The sequence below is a fragment of the Urocampus carinirostris genome, chromosome 10 (genome assembly GCF_059441175.1).
Source record: "Urocampus carinirostris isolate Australia breed hairy pipefish chromosome 10, RoL_Ucar_1.0, whole genome shotgun sequence".
NCBI classification, from domain to species: Eukaryota; Metazoa; Chordata; class Actinopteri; order Syngnathiformes; family Syngnathidae; genus Urocampus; species Urocampus carinirostris.
Genome location: NC_142358.1, coordinates 15,026,626 through 15,049,425, shown reverse-complemented (window position 1 = coordinate 15,049,425; position 22,800 = coordinate 15,026,626). Strand labels below are relative to the sequence as shown.

Below are 22,800 nucleotides of genomic sequence, written 5' to 3'. Positions count from 1 at the left end.
TTCTCACATAGCAGCCTAGGATGAATATTGGGCATTGGATCAGTCCTACCTGCTTTACTGCCATGGTTATAAATGTTTCTTAACTTTTTTGCCAGAAGTAAATGTAGCCAAAACTGTCAGCAGAATGTGGTTATCAGAAGACCTTAGTCCGAAAGGTAGGACGTCCGAAAGGTAGTATGTTGAATACAAGGGGATAAAAACTGTGATTACAAATTCCAAAATTTGAATAGAAAAACAGTTGGATCACAATGAGTCCATTGAATTTGGCTGTACATGCAGCAACAGATTTAGACAGATTTAGCATTTGCTAACTGTTCGCTAAATTTATAACAGAAGCAGTATGACTATTGCTTACATTTGTCAAACATAAATTCCGTTCTAACCATCCATTTTCTTCACAGCTTATCTTCAGGAAGGCCGGGGGGTCCTGAAGCCCTACATAGTGGGTATTGGGCACCCTGAACTGGCTTCCAGCCATATCTCGGAGAAAACATAGACATAGACATGCATCCATTTATACCTGCACCTAGGGACGATTTTGGAACCGGCAATCAACCTTCCATGCATGTCTTGGGGATAGGGGAGGAAACCTGAGTGCCCTGAGGAAACCCACTCAGGCACAAAGAGAACATGCAAACCCTGCACAGGGCCAGTAGCTGGAATTGAACTCTGTACCCCCGCACTCTGGGGCTGCGCGCTAACCTCTCAGCCGCTGGGTTGCCAACAAGGACACAACTCTGGACAGCCTTCTCCACTGTTGACTGTCCCTGGCCTGTTCTTAAGTCGTGGCAAAGTTGGCACCAGTCCATTCCTTAAAGTTGTCGGCCCATTTAGTTTTCTCTCTTCCTGCCCCCTTGGACTGAGCCTTGTAGAATTATCTTGGTCAGTCCTGATGATCTTGGGACGTGACCATATTACTGAAGTTTCCGTCTGCGCACAGTTCTTCGCAGGGTCCAATGTGCCCTCTTTTGGTGTTGCGCACTCTATGGCCTGGATTTTCTTTTCCAGTTTTGCTGTGAGAGTCCATGTCTCGCAAGCGTAGAGGAAGATGGAAGTAACCAACGCTTGCATGAGTCTGATCTTTGATTTTACTGCCATGTTCTTGTCCCTCCCCTGGGTTTAAGTCTGGCAAGTGCAGCTGTGGTTTCAGCTATCCTGGCCATGATTTCTGGTTCTGACTTCTATTCTGTCATGATGGCTCTAAGATATTTTTGCTAAACTATGTGAACTTAAAGTTGACAAAAGCATAATGGTTTTTTTGTTGTTGTTGTTATTCACCTTTTGGGTAAAAATGCTTGGAATTTCTCAATAGGAAACACAGGAACGTGATTGACGCCGAACCAGATTAAAATGACTCGACCGTAATTCACTCTTTTGCCTACCCATTCATGAACTCGTAACACAAGCATTAAAAAGAATAATTCACTATCACTGGGATTCATTTTCATTGAGAACTAAGACGAGATCGCCTCCATCTAGCATTTTTTTCTTTGTTGTAGTGACATTTTTTTCACGGTTTTCGAAGCTTCCTTCCCCCCAACGTCAACACGGGCTTGCTGAGAAATAAAGAAGAAATAGGAACGTGTTTGCTACAGTGGCAAATGACAAAAAAAAGCATTGACTATGTTTATCTTGAATTTTGATTTACGTAATAGGCATATTGCATGCACGTATATTCATTCATTTTCCAGTTGTCAATATGAATTAGACCAGCAAAGGATGGGTCTGGGCCAATTCACAATTGCTCTATATATATATATATTGAAATTTGATATTGAGCCAATTCGAGTGTGGCGAATTTGGGTGGTCAATAAATATTTTGAAGAAATGAGTGATTGAACAGGTGAATTTAAGAAGTGGGTTTATTCCATCAAACTCTTCTCACTTTTTAGAAGCATCACATACAACTTTTAGACCATTTTAACAGGAAACGGATAAAAAAAAATGTTTACCTGATTTCAAGGATGGCTACACAACAAGTAAGAGTGAATTGTTTTCAACGTACTTTAACCGAGTCACACACGCTCTCGGGTTAAATAGTTTTCTTTATGAACCATCTACAGGAAAAAAAACTTGAGTTGAACACAAAACAAAAATAAGGATAAGAAAAATACAAAACGAAGGTTGGAATCTTGCCTGGCACCATTAGGACAGAAAAAAACAATGTGGTTGGCATAATTTCTACTGTAAGTAGAACTTAGGCAACTGTGTTTGTCAATTAACTTTCATTTTTTGTGTAGCAATTTTTGTATTCACAAAAAATATAAGAAAGATGTAAACCCACTTCTCAAATGTTTTGAGAAAACATAAAAATACTGTACATACAGACTCTGCCCGACCTACGAACGACTTGGGTTCTGGACGATCGTTCGTAAGTTGATTTTGTTCGTAAGTTCCTTTAGTGCTATATTTTGTATGTTTATGGTTCATATATGTATGTTTAAGGCTTGTCTAAGTAACCTGTATTGTTTTTTACTAAAAAATAAACATTTCATAAAATAATACGCTCTATAAAGACAAATAAAATGAGGTTTAATTTACTTTTGGGAGATGTGCTTCAAGAGGTCCTCCTCCGTGGTAAAATGTGGCAGAAAAAAAGCGTTCCGACCATTTTCTCAACAGCATCAAGCTTTCTTATTCCACTTTTGTTTCAAAAGAAACGGCTTGCCTCTTCTTTAAACTTTACACCAACCATATTGAATGGATGCATGAGATATTAAACAATAAAAATGTCAAACTTTTTAGTGCGCTAGCAATACAGTACACGTTGTTATACACAAACCAGGAAGTAGAAGCCAGATTTATTCTTCAGGGTCGATGCTCTGTGACCTTTCACAGCGCCATGCGGCGGAAAGAAGCACTACAGTACTGTCCTCTACTCTGAAAATACAAAACCTAATTTACAGCAACACCCAGATATTTTTCGACATTCCGAAAAAAATGTTCGTACCCACCGTTTTGCGTAAGTCGAATGGCTCAAGTAGGGGAGCTTCTGCTTACATAAACAAATATATAATCTTCCCCTTGTGTAGAGTTAAATATGTCCTTATTATTGGATTTCTTTTTACTTTTTTTTATTTACTTTTTTTCTGGGGAGTTTCGCTTTACTTCTTCAGAACTCTATGTTTCCTTGAAAATTGTTACCTTTGTTTCACGATAAAACAGTCAAACACTATAAAGTTTAAACTTTCAGGTCCATTTTAATTGGTATGTTCAACGTTAATAAGAAAATATTTTGAAAATGAAAGATTTTTTTTTTTTAAAGCTGGCATGGCGCCCTCAGTCGGATCAAAGTGGTACTACAAATTTCAATTGTGTGCATTCTTATTTGCATTGATTTAATGTAGTGAGTTACTCATAAATCATGTGATACAAACAAATCTGTGATTTAATTGGTTGGTAACACTTTTATTAATCGATTTTAATCGATTTCGTCGATTAGTTGTTGCAGCTCTAGACATCAACAATCAGTTCAACACAGTCAAGCAAATGTTTGAAAATCAACAAATCATCCAATCGTTTCTAAGGGACGATTTTTTTAGACAAGGTGCTACTTTCGACAGGATTAACAGCGCCTGGGCTGATTACGGCCAAGTGGCGCACTCTATTTTGTTTTAATTGCTTCAAAGAATGATTAGAGTAATCGATAGAAATTGATTATCCAATCACTTCGCCCAATTCAAAGAAACACTTTTCTTGGGAATTTGTGTCGATACAGGCAACGTGAAAGTCTGTCAAGGTCGTTCTTGCAGAATGATAGCAAATGCACAGTCCGACCCGATCACAGTATGCCGATACATGCTTTTGATATTGGCAGCCATTCTGAAAAGTTCACCATCTCCTTCACGGTCGCACTCTGCTGTGACTTTGATTTAATCAAATTGTCAGACATTTGTCAAACCGCATACTAATTCACCGGCGAAATGTAATTGCGCCCCCCGTCCCCACTCCAGAGCCCTTGTCTGATAAATGTCTGTTCTCATCAAGAGCGGGATTTGATCAGCGCGCCGCCGAGTCGGGCGCCAGTTCACCGACCTCTCACCTCGACATATCCTCGCCTCTCTCTGCTTCCAGATTTGTCCCGGCCATTCGTGTTCAGACTCCAAACCTTGGATTTCTACTTTGATTTTTTTTTTTTTTTCCTTTTCACTTTCTTTCTCATGTCCTCATACTTCTGTTTTCTCCTTTGTGTGCAGGCAGCAGAGCTGGGAATGCTTTCAGTCTACTACACGTACATCTTCACCTCTCTGGTAAGCAAAACAAGCTGCTTTTCAAAGGTGGGGAGATAGATACAAATATTGATCTTTTGGATACTCAGCTAGTACTTGGACCAGATCGATTATATTGTCTTAGGATCGATAATACTTTGTTGTTATTATAACTATCACTATACTATATGTTGATAGTGGGTTCAAAGTGTATGCATGCATTATAGCTAAGAGTGACTGAGATTGAATACTTATCAACGTATGTGTGTTCCCTGTTCTCCAAATATCGATATTATCAATACTAAAAAAGTAATAGGTTATGATCGATAATACTGGGTTAGGATCGATACTGAGTTGCCATTACAGCTATTACTATGATATCAGTGATATTAGGTTCAAAGGTTTTGCATACATTAATCTAAGAGTGACTGGAATTGAATACTTGTCAATTTATATGTGTTTCCTGTGATCCAAATATCAATTTTATTGATTCTGAGCTAGTACTTTAATAAGATTGTAACTATTGTCTTAGGATCGATACTGTGTTGCCTTCAATTATCACTTTGATAACGTTGATAGTGGGGTTTAAAGGTTATGCATGAATTATAGCTAAGAGTGATTGATTGAATACTTGTAAACTTTTGCTGGTTCCCCGTGATCCAAATATAAATATCATCGATACTGAGCTCCTACGTGGATCAGATCAATGTTATTATCTGAGTACTTATACTGTGTTGCCATTACACAACTATCACTATGACAATGATGATAGTAGGGTTGAAAGGTTATGCATACATTATAGCTAAGAGTGACAGATTAAATACTTGTCAAGATATGCGTGTTACCTGTGATCCAAATATCGAGATTATCGATACTGAGCTAGTACTTGGAAATGATCGTTGTTTGGGGATCTATACTGTATAGCTATTACAACTATCACTATGATAATGTTGATAGTGTTTTCAAAGGTTATGCATACATTTTAGCTAAGAGTGACTGAGATGAATCAAAAAGACTGTCTTTCTAGTTTCGGTTTTTATCCTGATTGTCTCTATTTTTAGTAGCAGACGACATGGTCGATTGCTAAAATTGTCGCGGTATTCTACAAATTCTGTCTTACTGTGAGTAAACAGGTGCTACACTGTGTATATTAGGTTTATTATTGCTTAAAATGGAGGATTTGCAATCATTCATAAGGGGAGAAATTGCTGGAGTTGTACAAGTAAATTTGAGAGACTAGTTGATATGTTAACAATTGCTTTATACATAAGATGGAAGTTGCTGTAGCTTTGAATACCTGTAGTAGTTTGCATGTGCAAACTGGATGAGCTGTTACTGGTAGTAAGCAGTCACGAGCAGGTTTCTTGTTGTAGCCTTTGGGACTGCTCAGGAACTGGATTTCCCATTGTATAGAGAGCCCAAGTTTGTTTGCCTATACAAACTTTTCTGATATTCTTGTATTTAGAGGTGCTGGTATAAAGAGATACCACTGTATTTATATTTAATTTTATATAAAGTTTTTATTGTAGTTATTTAATTTTCAAAAATTTAGTTTCTAAAAACCTTTATGAATTCAAGTCAAGTCAAATCACATTAATTTATATAGCCCTTAATCACAAAAATGTCTCAAAGGACTACACAGGATTACAATTAGAAAATTACCTGATCTTAAACCAACATGCGGGCAAGGAACAACTCAAAACCTCAGCGTGAGGAAAAAGAGAAACCTTGAGAAGGGACTTCACAAGTGGTAATCCACCTTTCAGGATGACCAGGGTGAATTAGATTTAGTATTAACTTTTTCAAGGGGGAAGTGTTCAGTTATTTAATGATCATGACATTTCCAAGCAAAAAGCATCGGTATCAGATTATACCGATCGATAAAACGCTGTTTTTACTCGGATCGGATTAATACAAAAAATCCCAGTATCACCCACCTTTACTGCCTTTTGCTTTCCTATCAATCACATTGAATACCTTCAAGTCGTTTGTATAAATGCGTATTCAAAAACGGATTGTTGAGGTTGTTGTTTTTCCTTGTTTGCGTCAATAATCAGATAGAGGGATGACTTTAGTCAGACGGGAGCTGAGAGAGAAACGACACCGTGGCTTCATTATGCAAAGTCGAATTTCAAGTGATTGAAAATAAGCAATATGCTGAGCGTTGACATTTGCAGTACTTGATTATTTCCTTGCCTTCTTTACCTCATTTACTTTTGACGCGGCATATCTTGACTTTTGGAAGTTTTGGCGGTGGGGTTTTGCAGAGGTCAAGGGCTTAGCTGTCAACATGGCTTCAAGGTAACTCTTTATTCCATATCTTTATTTTGGATTAAAGGGCATGATGTATTATTTAGCGCCTCCTATTGGTAAAACAACGTAGTTGATTAAACAAACAGAACAAATAATAATGCAAAATCCATGAACTGTCATAAAAACATAGGAATATTTGTCAGTGGAGAAATTAGCATCTGTTCCTCATAACACGAGCCTTTGAGTCTCCGTAGATTGTGCTCTTTCTTGTGTTTTTTATCATGTGTTTACGGTTGCACTACACCAGAAGTCACCAACCTTTTTCAAGTGAGACTTACTTTTTTGTTACTGATTAATGCTAAGGGCTACCAGTTTGATATAAATTTCGAAAACAACAAGTTATGATGTTAGTACTATATGTTTAACAAAGTATTATGTTTTATCAAGTTGTAATTAGTAGAGATTAGTGTTAAAATAGGCTCAGTCAACCACTTAAACATCATGTCAGTTGGCAAATCAAATCGCCGAGAAAATCACAATGTCCCATCATGCGGAATGAGTCTGTGGTGGACCTGGCACTATGTTTGTGACCATTGCACTACACAATACAGCTACATCTAGTGGCCAAATAATACACACTGTCCCTTTAAAATTAAATGTTTTATTCTTAATCATTTATTTTATTTTTTACTGGCCTCATGTTAAGTCAAGTCAAGTCATGTTTATTTGTATAGCCCTTAATCACAAAGAGTCTCAAAGGGCTATACAGATCAAAGACTATTGCAAATTACAGACTATCATGACACCATCTCCTGATATTGTCAACATAAAATATAGGTTATTCATATGCTATAGAATAGAAGTGTGTTTTGAGCTTAGATTTAAACATTTCCACTGAGGTTGCAGATCGGATCTCAGGGGGAAGAGCATTCCACAGCACCGGGGCCCGGATGGAGAACGCTCTCGAACCTGTGGCTCTCTTCTTGGCTCTTGGGATCACTAGTAGACCAGCGTTTTCAGAGCGAAGACTCCGGACCGTAACATAGAGGGAAATTAAATCTGAAAGATATGACGGATCATTTCCATGCATGATTTTGTATAATACTAACATAACCTTAAAATCACATCTTAAACTAACAGGGAGCCAATCCATGTTAGCTAAAATCGGGGTAATGTGATGAAACTCTCCTGTCTTAGTTAAAAGCCTCGCTGCAGCATTTTGTACCAGCTGAAGGCTCTTGATTTTGGACTTCGGAAGACCTGAGAGTAGTGCATTACTGTAATCGAGATGGGAGGTAACAAACGCATGAATTATAATCTTCGCATCCGACTGAGACAGCAAAGGGGAAATTTTAGCAATGTTGCGAAGATAGAAAAAAGCTGTTCTGGCAATATTCTTAACGTGTGTTTGAAAGGACAGATCGGGGTCAAATATGACACTTAAATTGTTGACTGAGTCACTCTGGGTGATATTGCATTTGTCAATGTTCAGAGCTGTTTTTGAGAACAAGTCACGGCATTTAGATGGACCAATAACCAGCATTATTATTATAAAAATACATTTCATTGACTATGAGTATTTGTTTAATTCATTATTTAATTTCTCCCTGTTTTGTGTGTGTCACTGTATTTGTCATTCTAGGATATTAAGGGGGTACTTTGCTGATTGTACTTTTAATGTTTCATGCTGCACTTTGACTTTTATTTTGGTTTCTGAATACATTTTTATTTTATATTTACTCAAACAAAGATCCATGGAAAATTTATTAAAATATGAATTCAAATGAACTGTAAACTTCACAACCAATCTCCTTACTCATATTTTATAATGGGAGAGTCAACTGTTATTTTTTTAAGCACAATATTAATGAAGCTGATTGCGTCACTACACATTTTGAGGAAGTTTAAATGGCTTCTAACTTACAAATGTGGGCTGGATGGTGTTCTTATGTACTGTTATAAAATGTAGAATTTAATTCATTTTACGAAAATAATATTGGACCGAAGGTTTTTGAGTCCCTTTTCCTTTTTTCAAGCCACTAACCAAACTTTTGCTAATATTTACTTGCTTCCACTACAGAGCTAACTATTTACAACCCAGCAATTTTAATCTGTAAGTATATTTTATTTCATATTGCCTTTTAAGCAAGTCAGTGCAAAAGGAAGGTTTTGATCATTTATTTGGGGCTTTTTTCCTCTTTCAGTATTTCAGCCAACCGTTAAATATTTCCCGTTGTCAGCTCCAAATGTTCATTTTCAAATATAAGTATATGCAAAAAAAATCGTAGTTCTCTACTGAAGTTCAACATCCACTTTTGTAAATGGCATATGTCTGTATGATTATATATTACATACTACCATATATATTACAAGTCACTTTTTGTCCTATTACTGTATATGGAGTTTCACTACTATGACCAAACATAAATCTCAGACTTCACCTATCTTTTGAATTTAGCAATATTTTTTGAGAGATATAACAACCGCTTTGGTGGAATGGCTGATGCACATTGCAAGTTTGGGTAAGAGCATCGTGCGACTCAAAATAAAGACAAACACACCTCAGGTCAATGGCAATAAATTCATGAGTCCAGTGGTAACATTTAAATTGCATATAGTTGACCTAGACTGACTCTTCCCTGCCTATTACGTCTGTTAGAGATACAGTAGCATTGTTTCCGCTCCACTTTCCCCAGTTTGCAAACCTTTTCTGCATTTACTGGTCAGTGCACCTCCAATCTACCATATTTAATGTTATTTTCCCTGTATTTTTTTTTATTTACCGCAGGCCATTTGGTTTTGGATTTTGTTTCCACTGTTGTTTATGGGAAATTGGCATCAGCAGTGTCCCAATCTGTATGTTTATGCTCTGATCATTTATGCAATGTATGTTCATTTTGTATCCAGAGAACCAATGCTGTCTTGAGAACAGCTCGTTAATTTCTAAATTGCAGTATCACTCTGGAACAAAGGAATCATAATTCTACAACAGGAGTCTCCAAATGTTTTGAGTCATGAGCCGCATTGGTTTGAAAAAAATGTTCACAGGGGCCGGTCCGGAGGGAAAGAAATAGCTGAAGTAACCGGTATTTATAGTTATTTGTATATGTCGATAGAGAGTCTTAAACCCGATACCTTAAATCTGAATATATAACATGAGCCAATCCATTTTACACAGGTACACAGGCTAAGAAATCCAAGTCAGTCCAATCATATTGCCTTAAAAAAACTTCGGTTATAAACCAAATGACTTCTGAATGCGTGTTTACACAAATGTCTAAAATGTGTGAAGTGGCGCGTGGCTTTGGTTAAATCAAGTGGACATGACATCTTAAAAAATGCAGGTATTGTTTTATTAGAAGAGGCTCTGTTTTTTTTTTGTTTGTTTTGTTTTTATGCTTCACACAGCATTGTATCGCGGGCCAGTTTGAATCCGTTGCTGTGCTTGATACCGCCAGGGACCTTAGTTTGGTGACCACCGTTCTACAACATCTATGCATGTTTAATAATACCAGAGTAAACATCTTCCGGACAAACTCTGTATTCAATCTTATCGGAACTACAGTGGAACCTTGCTAGTTCGGGGTTCCACTTCTGTGGGTTCAGAGCTTCGCGGGTCTAAAAAATATACCTTACCTTCTCAATAAAAACATTTATTGACTTGACGCCATTGAGCGCGAGCTTATGTCAACTGAGGACACGGTGTGGACACTCTTATTGTGAAGGGGAAGGGGAGGCCCTGACACAGTGCTTAGTCATGGTGAGTTACTTACCACTTCGCTCAGAATCCGCCCCCCCCCCTTGAGCGGTTATGATTTCTACAGCCCGGTGTTGTGCCGAGAAATGCATCCCTGCCGAGATTTGAATCCCCTCGCTACTATAACCACTTTTACTTCGTTTTATCTCACTTTTATATCATTTTTCAAGAATGTGATGGCGAAGATATAACCAAAACCACTTCGACTTGCATTTGTTGGGAATGTATACAATTTAAACCATTCTGTCTTTGTATTTGTTGTGAATGTAATCGAATGGTAATGCACACTGTATATAAATCACTTTTGAGAACTGTTATGCACTCTACCATAAAGCTTATTATGCTGAAATAAGCTTTATGGTAGAGTGCATAACAGTTTCAATACGAGCGATTTGAATAGAAAGGGGCAAAATAAACATGTTACCTGCTCAAAAGTGATTTATATACGGTGTGCATTACCGTTCGATTACATTCACAACAAATACAAAGACGGAACGGTTTAAGTTGTATTACATTCCCAACAAATGCAAGACAAAGTGGTTTTGGTTATATGTCCGCTATTACATTCTTGAAAAGTGATACAAAAGTGAGATAAAACCAGGTCAAAGTGGTGATAGTAGCCAGGGGATGCAAATCTCGGCAGGGATGCATTTCTCGGCACAACACCGGCTCGGCAGCTTTCACACCCGTGGTCCACACGCGGAAATTACGCGGTGAGGAAGCGGAACAGTCGCCGGCGTCTGTTTTGCGGGCATACCACCGATGAACAGCGGGTTGGCCAATTTTGCGCATTTTCCATCGTGGGCAACCACGGGCAAAAAAAAAATTGCCAAATTTTACCCGCGATACAGACGCAAACGGATGTGTGACCGGGCCCTAAAGTATGTTGTTATTGTCAGAAGGTAGCTCTTTCATTTTCATTAAAATGAACACAGACCATTTTTTTAACTGTTGTTTCCCAAAACGCTTCACAAACACTCTCAAATATCACATTTTCACAGTTTTTATTTTCAATTTGTAACCGGTAGTGTTAACAAGCGAAAAAACTGCGATGGCTGCATGTGGTTGAGAGCGCTTAATACAATCATACTGAATGGTTCAAAGTGGTTTCGCCGCAGTCCTATACCGTGTAAATTGATTATGTAAGACATGGCTACACTTGTGGGTCATGTTTTGGTACATTCAGTTCTAGTGTGAAGAGTTCTGGATGAGTCACCCAATAACTCCTTGCCATCATGCCAGTGATCACTTCGGTTTAATGGCGGGGGGGTATACTGTATACCTGTATACGTTTTTTTTAAGCATTTTTGAAGGGGCGCCGCTACTTCGCGGATTTTCAGTTTTGTCCCCATTAACCGCGATAACCGAGGGATTACTGTATATAAGATCAGCGCAGTTTAGTTGAACTACCATAATTAGTCCTTAGAGGTACATTAGTGTGGGTACTAAGGTGGACTGCCACCGTCTTCCTACTTCTTACATTGTACTCACTATTCATAGTATATATCCGTTATCGGACCACAGAGACATTACACTTGAGACTAATTTATAGCCTGGCTCATGTAGGCGCGTCCATCGTTGAACGTGTTTTTAAAGGCTAAGAACTATTCCCTTCCTTTGGGCACTCCTCTTGCTTTTGTTTCTTTACGTAAATAATCCCTTAACATCACTCTCACTCAGGCAGTCCTGGTCATAATAGAGACATGAGGAGGGGAAGAGCCTGTGTCCCCTTATTGACTCATCTTTAAAGCTTATGGGGCACTCTTAGTGAAAAACAAAACCACAAGCAGCATCTGATCCATAAACATGTGTGGCAGTGCTACCTACAAGATGGTCTGGATTTTGACTAATTTTCTTGTGAGTTCAGTCGGCTAAGCTCCTCTGCATGAAAGACCAAATCTCAAAATAAGATATTATATTTTTGTGGCGTAATAAACAGATAAGCTAGATCCTAGTCTCTAAGGTACAAGTCAAGTCCCAAAACGTTGACCCATAACATTTACAGTAAGTCCAACCTCAAGTTGATGGTCATGAATCCAAGTATACGTTTTAAAGGGATTGTAAAAGATCCTTTTTCCAATCAGGCACAGAACCTGTAGTGTTCCTCCCTAGAATCATGCAGATATGTTCCAAAATATTCCACGCGCCGTGGATCTCGATAAAGTAATTTTCAAAGTAGACAGTTTGACCTCAGAGCTGAGACACCACGGATGAGATCGTAAACCAAAATAGATAGCGTTACCCTTTGAAAAATAGACATCAATTGTAGTAATCAGCGAATGCATTGTGCTCATTTCACTTAACTTAGAGGAATTTGAACTTTGCTTACCGTTTCGCTGGGGGATTTCTGACTGTTTTGTCTGTGTTAAGCATCAAAAAGTAAGTTTACCTGCCGTCCTTTTCAGAATGCGTTCGTTTTTTGCCTTTGCCTCATTTTAGGTATGTTATTGTGACTTTTCCTGTCTTGTGTTTCACCGCTTGTCTTGCAATTATTATAATATTGTCCAGATAGCTCCCTTTTAGTGTGTGGGCTGCAAAAAAACTACCAAAACTTGGGGTATTTGGCTTGCTTGGATGCGGTTTTGCTTCACATGAGCTCAGGAAGTCATGGACAAGACAGTTTATCTTAAAAATTCCTTATCTCGAGACATAATTTGAATATTGCAATTTCACACATACAGATATTAAAAACATGTATTATTTTGCCAGTTTGCTATTTAGCTTGACAACTAACAAAATGTATACAAATTTAATGTATGCTATACACCTTCATTTTTTTTTTTTTTTTTTACAAAGTATTGAGAAAGAGAGGCGAAGCTGGACGAGAATACAAGTATTTAAAAAAAGACCAAAAGGAACTTGTGCATTTTTAATGTTTTAATCCTTTTGCACATGTTTACATTTTTAGAGCGCTCGTCTTGGGATCAAGAGATCAGAGGTTCGAATCCTTGCCCCTCCGTGTTATATGTCGAAGTGTCCATGGGCAAGACACTGAATCCCTAATGCCTCCAATAAGCAAGTCGGCGCCTTGCATGGCTGCATGGCCGCTATTGGTGTGTGAGTGTGTGTGTGATGGGTAAGTGTGAAGCACATTGTAAAGCACTTTGGGAGGTCTTCATTGACTTGAAAAGCGCTGTATAAATGCAGCCCATTTACCATTTTACCATTTATTTGTTTGACTTGCACTGAGAGAATGAAAGAGTATCCTTCTAGTTTTGTAATACTTGCATAAGACAACAAAGGTCATTCATTCAATTATTCATATATTAAATCATGATTTCCAGACGCCCTCTAGCGAACAAAGATGCTGCTACAAATTTGTCGCCAGACCAAGTTTGTTATTTTATTTTATTTTTTTCATTTGGTTTCATTTTTTGGGTTGAGTTGTCTCAAATAATTCCCACTTTGCCTTAATCCCTCTCAAATCAATTATTTGTGGACATATTGGTTGACATACACGTTGTGTTTTTGTGGTTGTTGTTGTTGCTGCTGAATGTCAGCTTACTGGCATGATAACATTGCCATAGCTAAGTGACAATTAGTCTTTTTATTCACATATCCATTTGAACAATGTACTCTTTGTGCATATAATTGTAAATTCTAAAATTATCCCCAATGGGTTTTGTAAAAACGAGAGAAAGCATACAAGGCAATTAGTCAATGCAAGAAAAGGAAACATTTCTTTCAGAAGTCTATTATGTCTTTGCATTATCTGATGGAGAAATTCAGTCCCCCAAAATAAGAGTGAATGGTCATTTCTTCCTAGGAGCTCAAAACAACCCAAGATCACTCCTTCCTATTGCAGAAAATAGGGTCCTTCGACTGTACGGCGGGAGAACATGGAAGGTACTATGGTCAGAGCAGTAAATGAGCCTACTGGGACTCTAAATTAGTTACTCTATATCTGGCTTCCTTTTAACTATGACGGCGATACGAGCTGCCTCACTTCAAGCGTGTGGCCTCTAACCTTAGCAGAATATGCTTATATCTTGTCACGCAATCGCCCTTTTGGGCAGATTCATCTAAGGTCGATTCGCCGAGACGAGATATCGTCTCAATTTACAGCCTCAAAAATCCTCAAGGAATTAATCAAGACTTATTTAAACAGAGGCAATAAAACCTTGAGATTATAATCTTCTGCTTGAGGGAATTTATTGTTGTATATTAGTTTCATCAAGTATATAAGATAGGGCATTTTGCATTTTTTCCTCATAAAGAGACTAGCAGATAACACATTGAGCTTGGCTGTTTTTTTTACTCATAATTTCTCAATATTTTTTTTTATAATGAAGAAGAACGGCTTATTCTTCCTCTGCTTGTTTGTTTTGGATCCGGATTTCGAAATGGTCACACCAAAAGCCAAAATGAGTAGTTTGAATTTTTTATAATTACAGAATAATGCTCCTGGAAAAAGGATTAACATGTGCATAGGCCAAAATGGCTTACAATCACATTTGTACTAGGACAGCAGGTGTTAAGTTAAAGGTTTAGTAGACGCTCAAAATAAGGCAGACATCAATTAATTTTGAACTTGCAAGGAGGACAGAAAAATAAGTCTTCAGATAAGAAAGTCCAACCAGTTCTAAAACCTTTTCTTTAAATTATCTCCAAGGTTTTGTATTTATCTTCAAGGTTATCAAAGCAGATACGCCCACAAGAGTGTGGCAATTAATAACAAGTATCATTATTGGCCGATAGTGACGGCGATGTATACAATGCATGATAGTCAAAACAACAAACAATAGTGCACAATAACGAACAGCATCCTGTGAAATGTCATTTGCAGATGTTCGGAATTAAAACAGAATAACCGTATCAGCGGGCCATGACAAAAACAAAACCTAATAAGGAGATGTAATGGAAAATCCCTACGAGAGTGAGTTGAAGTGGAAATTCTCCTTAACCACTTCTCATAGGACGGGATATGATGAGCTCATTTTCTGGCAAGAGAATAAATCACGAATGCAATGACGAATAGGACGAATAATTGTGACGAATAAGATGAATAATTGGAACCAAACAATTGAAAAAAAGTGAAAATAATTAATTATGACCAAATCAATTCGTCATAAATCACTTAATTAATAAAGGCTGTAAAGCACTTGTGTCAAAGTCGTCAAATCTGGCCTGACACATCATTTTGTGCGGCCCACAAGAAAATGCTGAAAAGGTAAAAGGGAGAAAACAAGTTGCATCTCATCAAACAATGACTTTCAGTTCCAAATATGTCCATCAGATGTCGCCAACACCTGGCGCCACTTGCAAAGTATCCACTGTAGCTATATTTGCTGGCTACCGTTAATCAAACAGAAAATATTGAAGAAATCAATCCATATGTCATTTTACTTAAAATTCACAGACCCGCTATGTAGTGTCATAACTTCTGATACAACAACATTAAAGAAAATATTGAATTATAATCGGAAAATGATGCACTTGTGGTGACAGTCTGAGACCACAATTGCTAGTGGACCATTTGCTATTCTCCACCTCGGGCATAATGCATGAGAATCGAATCCACTCGAAAAAGTGTAAATGATGAATCGTCCCGCAGAGAAGCGACCAATGATAAATGCATGTCCTTAATGAGGGTACATTAGATTTAATATGCATGTAGTACAATGTTAATACATGCATATTAGGCGATAAGTAATCCACTTATGCATCCAAAGGGAATTTTAGGTCACGTAATTGCTAACTTGCGTTTCTTGGAACTGGTTGCCTCATTGAGCTCGTTCTTAACCATCGCTATCTTTCTTATTTTTGGTCTTTCTTCCTTATTTTATTCCTCCTAGCGCCGCTTTCTTGTGTCTGCTCACCACGCCGGCACTTCATTTGTCTTCGCTCTAGACACTCGTGACTAACGATCTGCCAGAGCGCTCCATTGCCTAATCTGTTTCCCTTGAATCATCTCAAGACCCTCATCAACGTCCCCGCACCGCTCACCTGTAACTCTACGCATTTTTCAGCTTGTGCTCACTCACCAATCGGGATGCTTTCTGTCTTCATTTAGACGTTTTGTTGCATTTATTCTGCCTGAGTGGTTTTCATCCATCTTTTTTACCTTTTTGTTTTTTTAATATAACATATGACATACTGGAAAATTGGCTTCTGACGCAGTAAGGTAGGTCTTAGAGTGTTTGGAAAAGTGAAAGTGCAGTTGCTGTCACAATCACCCGGATCGGGAACACCTGTGTTCAGGATTCGGCGCCAACAGCCCCAGCTTCCGGTAACACTTTGTCCGATTGTACTATGCGATCTGTTGCCATCTGCTCAGAAAGCCCGTACCTCCGACTCTTTGCCTGCCTCCTGTTTTTCTACCTGATCTCCTTTGCCGGCCCGTTTCCGAATTTGCCTACGACCTGCCCTGCCCGCCTAACTCCTGATCTCTCTTCTGAACACAACGACGCCCTTCTTCTCCAGCGCCAACCAACAACACGACGACTACGCCTGTCCACGACGAATCCCGCCAAGCCTTCACCCGCCTGTCAAGTCTCGACAATCCGTCAAACAACGGATCGAAGATTCACATCTTGTCATTCCTTCCTTCTAATAAAAACCAAGAAACGAGTGCAAGTGATCTCAGTTTTCCTTCCGTCCCGCCTGACAGTTGCACATCCGCTACTGTAGATAGCAATAATGTGGTTATTGTCAGAGAGTGTGCAATGCAAAAAAGTATTTTAAAAAGACAAATAATTATATTCATGTTAAGGGCAGAGTTATAGGGGTTATGAAAATGTTCTTTTTTTCTGAGAAGGAGGCATCACAAAACATATGTTTGTCTTTCAGCTTCCTTTCATTGCTTTTCGCCTAGTTGTGCCGGTCCCAGATGTTTGCTTTATATTCAGGCATTTAACCAATCACATTTAAGCCCATACTTGTTGCCAGATTCAGAAAATTACCCAAAGGCGGTCACAATCTGCTTTTCATAAAATAAGTGACAATAAGGCTGTTGATTTAGCCAATCAGATCCCAAGTTGGTAAACGCCAATGGTTTCACAAATTATGATTTGCTAGGGTGAGGTAACAGAAGAATCAAAACGAAAAGGTAAATGGTCTGCATTTATTTAGCGCTTTTCAAGTCAATTAAGACCTCCCAAAGCACTTTTACAATGTGTTTCACACTTACCCATTCACACACACACTCACACACCAATAGGGAGTCAGCCATGCAAGGCGCCTACCTGCTTATTGGGGGCATTATGGATTCAGTGTCTTGCCCAAGGACACTTCGACATATAACACAGAGGAGCCGGGACTCGAACCTGCGACCTATTGATCCCAAGACGAGTGCTCTACCTCCTAAGCTAATGCCGCCCCTCAAACAGCCATTTTGAGCCCTAACTTGAATATATACGTATGCCAGAAATATGAGAGGGCAGGCGTCATTCAGTAAAGGACTTCTTGATGGAACTGACATGCTTGGAGGACAGAGTAATTGAAATATTCTTGAGGAAAGAATTGTATTTGTGCACAAATAAAAATATTTTTTGCTAAAACTCGGCTTATTCTTAAGTAATATTTAAATTGTATGAAGATACTTATTATTGACTTGTGCCGCATATGTAGCTGCAGTTAATGTTTTATAGCCATAAAAACGGTTATTGAGGATTGGGGCGATTCTGACGTAGCACCACTGAGGGTCTAGGTGTGAAATGCACAACCAGCCCTGGTAACAACAATAATCTATCATAAAATGTACTGTATTTACTTCATTAAGGCAGGTATGATTAGTCATGTCACTTAAAGTTGGTGATAAGTTTATTCTGTTTTTTATATTGAACAACTTCAATGGAGATTCCATAAGATGCCGATTCTTTATTTTGATTTTATTGCTCACTGTTGTTTGTTCTTTTGAATACTCTGGACTGTTTAATTATCATCACGATTGGCCAATAATATTGATTTCCACAACCTTTAGGGAAGATCTGCTTTTTGTAACCTTGAAGATTTAATAGAATGAGGACTCAGCGGAGGGCTTTTAGAACAGATTGGAATATCTGAGGGTTGGGTCCTCTCCTCTTCATAATAGAAGTTCAAAATCCAATGTTGCCTTCTCTCCTTATATTGAGTGTCTACTGAACTATAAACTTAGCATTTATCCCTATAGATACAAAAAAGATAGGAAAACATAGCACAATCTTGTCTGAAGTGTCTATCACGTAGCGCAGGTCAAATATTTTTTAAACATTGTTTATTTTTAGTGGAGAAACTAAAACGTTTTTTTAATGTTCCTGTTAGTCCATCAAACTGTACCTCATGGACACAATATTTATCAATTGTTTATTTTTTCATACCACTTTAATTTTTTGTAAAATAAGAAAATGTATACTTATAATGTGCAAAAGTATCTACCACAAGATAATTTGTGAATGATTCTTCGTAAACAACTGAAAATAAGCCAAAAAAAAACAATGTTTTGCCAATGCACTAATAACGTGTTTTTTTGCAGTTTACAGCCATGGGAAATTTACTTTTTCGCTCCCTGTCAGCTGTGAAATAATAACTGTTTGCTGACACCGACTGATATATTTATCAAGACAATGTTTTAACGGAAAGGCAAAGAAGACGGTCTTACCAAGCTTGAGTAATGTAGTTTTATTGTTTATTTGCCATACAGTCTTTCAGTAGAAGTATTCCATAGATAGATGTTCATGCTTAAAATGTGCAATAGGATCATTTCTAACGTTTTCATTTATTTTTCTGTGGCACAACGTGCCTCAGGATGTCCAAAACTGATCAAACGCTATAAAGAAAGAGCTGTTTCGTCATTTGAAGCGATTAGAGTAAAAACCCTGCTCAAGGCAAAGAAAGTAAAACACATCACCAATTTGAAATGTTGTCTTTTACAGAAATGTTTCTCATGAAAAGCCAACATCATTGTCCTCCTTGCAGCAACTTAACATCGCGTACGCATGGGAGCCAAACTCACAAACACACACTCGTAGAGGTTTGTTGTACCCAAGCTGATGGATGGAAGGCATAAAGAATTATAAAAGGACACATGCTCGTGCAGGCAGACACTTTTTCAGTCCCACTGGCACTCTGTCTGTATGTCGTGGCTTCCATCTACCGTAAGTGATTTGTTCCCTACCGCCCAAGCTACTCGCCGGGATTGAATAAATCACATCAGGTTGCCAGTGACTTTTCATGTGTTGATCGGACCCTAATGTCGTTTGAAGGTTAGCCAAGTACGAGAGTGACTATGTTGCGTTGTGTTCATCTCTATTCCCTCAAAGTAGGGAACAGGACACATTTGGTTGCAGGTGCGAGTTGGTGCAGAGTTTACAGTGCCAAAAGAAAGTATTGTTCCTCTAGGAACTTTTTGTTACATTGCCATATTTCAGGCTTCGAATTGTATGCGAAAATATCTTCTAAGAATCAACAATATATGATACACAATCTTATAGTGGAGCCAAATTATTCTAACATTTTATATTCAATTTACAACGAAAAAACCGACAAGCAGGTGTTGCACAAAATATTGGTCCTCCTGTTCTCCCAGCCCAAATGACTCTAGAAAACTTCTGAACAATCCGATGTGGACATAAATGACTAACAATGACAAACAAAATGTGTCTGTCTCAGTTTTATCAGTTGTATCAGTTTTATCTGTTTTATATGGAAAGAAAAAAACAACATTGCAAACATACCAAGACGCACAACTGAAATAAGAAAGTTATGCAATTATGACCAAATGGGTAAGGGTTAGGGTGACACACTTCAACATTATAAAAAATGTTTTGTCCCCCCAATAAATTTTTGACATTTTGCCATATTTCTGGCTTTAATCATACGCAAATATTTGCCCAATATTCCTTACAAAAATCTTCCCAGCCCCCGCTGGAGAAAAGTAACCCCAAGCAAGATGCTGCAACCACCACGTTTGACAGTGGGGATGGTGTTTTCAGGGTGATGTGCAATGTTACTCTTACAACAAAGGTAACACATTGCATTGAGCCCAAAAAGCTCCATTTTGGTCTCATCTGACCAGAGCATTTTGTTCCACGTGTTATTTGTGTCTCTCAAGTGGCTTCTTGTAAACACCAAAAAGACCTTTTATGATATTTTTTTCAAAAAAGGTTTTCTTCTTGCTGTTCTTCAATAAAGGTTTGACTTATGCAGATGACGACCATTAGTGTCCCTGGAAATAACATGTTGTCTTATGCATAGAATGTCCCACCCCAGCTCTGTATGCCTTCTGCTCATCCGTATGCTCATTCTGATTAGTTTTCTTTGCATAGTAAACCAAAATATATAAACTATCATTGAAACATGAAATTGATTTTAAATATGTGTACGTCAAAAAATGTGCATTTATTTTAAATAACATGAAGCACACTCAGTGTGAGCTGACATGGTTGTCCGCAGTCTTGCTGCTACGAGTAACCAACGACAGGTAACCAACCTAGCACCAATCTTGCCCCGGTATAAATGCTTAGGAAATCTTATCACACACATCCTGCCTGGTGAAGCCTTATGGACGCCTTTTCATTCTCGGCATGATGACTTAATTTCAGTTAGTGAAATTTTTTGTGATAAAAATACAGAATTAATATAGATAGATAGATAGATAGATAGATAGATAGATACTTTGTTCATCCCCGAAGGGAAATTCACATTTCCAGCAGCATCCCTGAGCTGAGAACAATCGAGAACAATCGAAAATAACACGGGAGCTGCTGGAGTAGCTGCCATTCGTGACGGCGCTGGAAGAAAAGATTCAATTTGAATCATGTACAAACAAACAAACAATTGAATCATGTACAAACAAACAAACAAACAAAATATTCATGTTTCAATAAGTGGAGTGTTAATAAAATGGGGGGAAAATAATTTCTGATACTGATATAACCAGGTAAAACTGAGCAGTTACGTAGAAATATTTATTTACAGAATATTCTGGTCATGAATGAATCACAGACAAAGGCTGCTGACAGTTCCTGGTGCCACTCCACAAAGGGTGTACTATCATCTTCATACTAAAGGGGTGGTCCAGAAGCTGTGGAAAAAAAATAAACTTTTGGTGCAATGGTCGGATTTTTTCCACTGCTCAATAAGTCTCTGTTCAAACCAGTTCAAGCAGCTATCAACTGGCACTGATATTGTAACATTCAAGTACACATCTGGCCACCAAACAAATTACAGCTCAAATGTTATGCAATCATGAATGGGTTAGAGCTAGAGTGTCACACTTCAACATTATACTTCTAACAACCAGCTCCAAACAAAACAATAAAATACACAATCATTCTTTTTGGCTGCACGGTACTAAATCAAATACACATATGTCTTGTGTCTTCTCATCTCCACACTCATTCTTCCAAATACTCAATGTGTTATGTTATTTTGGATTAAGACGGGTTTGTGGATTCTTAAAAAAAAGTGTGACACAGGTACTAGATTTTCCCAGGATCATCCTTTAAGCCGCTGTTCAAAGCTTTGAAAGATTCTGAAAAAGAACCAGACTACTTACGTCGCCATTTTGTTGGGTGGATAAGGTTTATTGAGCACATTCCTTACAACACGGCAAATATGGTTCATACTTGGATTTTATAGTAAATTAAACCCAGTTTAATGCGCCAGAAGTCACTACGCACTTTCATTCCAAATTGTGTTTCATGCATTATTTTGGCAGATGCAAAGCCATTAGCAGTATTTGTCAGCTTTGGCTTTGCAGTTTTATGGAGGCCTGTCATTCTCTTGCCTGTGGCTTCGCAAATTGACATTGGAAGAGCGCTGCCGTTACGACCAGCCCTTCTAGGGGAGATGGAAAAATTGCAACCTGGTAGAAAATCCATTTATCTTTGACAGGAGTTCAGCTGCAATTTGAGACACTCTTTGATGTCACACTGCTACAACCAACATATGGCTTGCTGTCACCAAAACGGATGTAAACACCAAACTTCTATAGCTGGCGATAATGCAAAATTAAAAGTAATTTCATTCAATCAGCACATGTAAAACGTGATCAATTTCCAAAATAATCTGCTGCATGATTCATTTTTCATTACTGAGTAAACTTACATGTTTATTGTATATACTAGCATACAAGCCTACCTTTTAGATAAGCCGGCCCCCTAAAAACTGCGTTAAATTTACCACATACTAATACAAATTCAGTACTTATCCTAAATATTAATGAAATGTGTAACCAAACAATGCTAAATATTTGTAGCTAATAGAGATACAAATAAAACATTTTTTAAAGTATTTAATGTACCTTTAAGCATCACTTCGACGGTAGACATAATTTCCTTCTTTCATTGTTATTCCCTTTTTGGCTCAATCGTTGTCTCTGTTTACTACATTTCCTTCCTTTTATCACTAACTTTCTCGGGATAAAAAAAGGAAATAAAATGCACCAAATACAATAACAGAATGGCACTGATTGACGGAACAGGAAGACGGTTTGACGACAAAACAACTCCGTGGGCCATTGTGGACTTGAGATAGAGGCTGAGATAGGGGGGCAAGAGGGAGCATCTAAATAGAACTCTTACATTAAACGTACATATTAAGGCGGGGACCCACAATGTCATTCCACGGGCCGCAACCGGCCATAGTGCTGTGTGTTTGAGA

The 22,800-nt window shown here is 38.1% G+C and overlaps 1 protein-coding gene across 4 annotated transcripts in view; it reads left to right on the top strand.

Moving 5' to 3' along the window:
- grik4 (glutamate receptor, ionotropic, kainate 4) overlaps positions 1 to 22,800 on the top strand; it is a 546,157-nt gene that overhangs the window by 364,145 nt on the left and 159,212 nt on the right. For all 4 annotated transcript variants that reach the window (XM_088346500.1, XM_088346499.1, XM_088346496.1 and 1 more), the window contains exon 8: positions 4,197 to 4,250. In XM_088346500.1, coding sequence (XP_088202626.1) covers positions 4,197 to 4,250 — 54 coding nt within the window. The remainder of the gene's footprint in view (positions 1 to 4,196; positions 4,251 to 22,800) is intronic.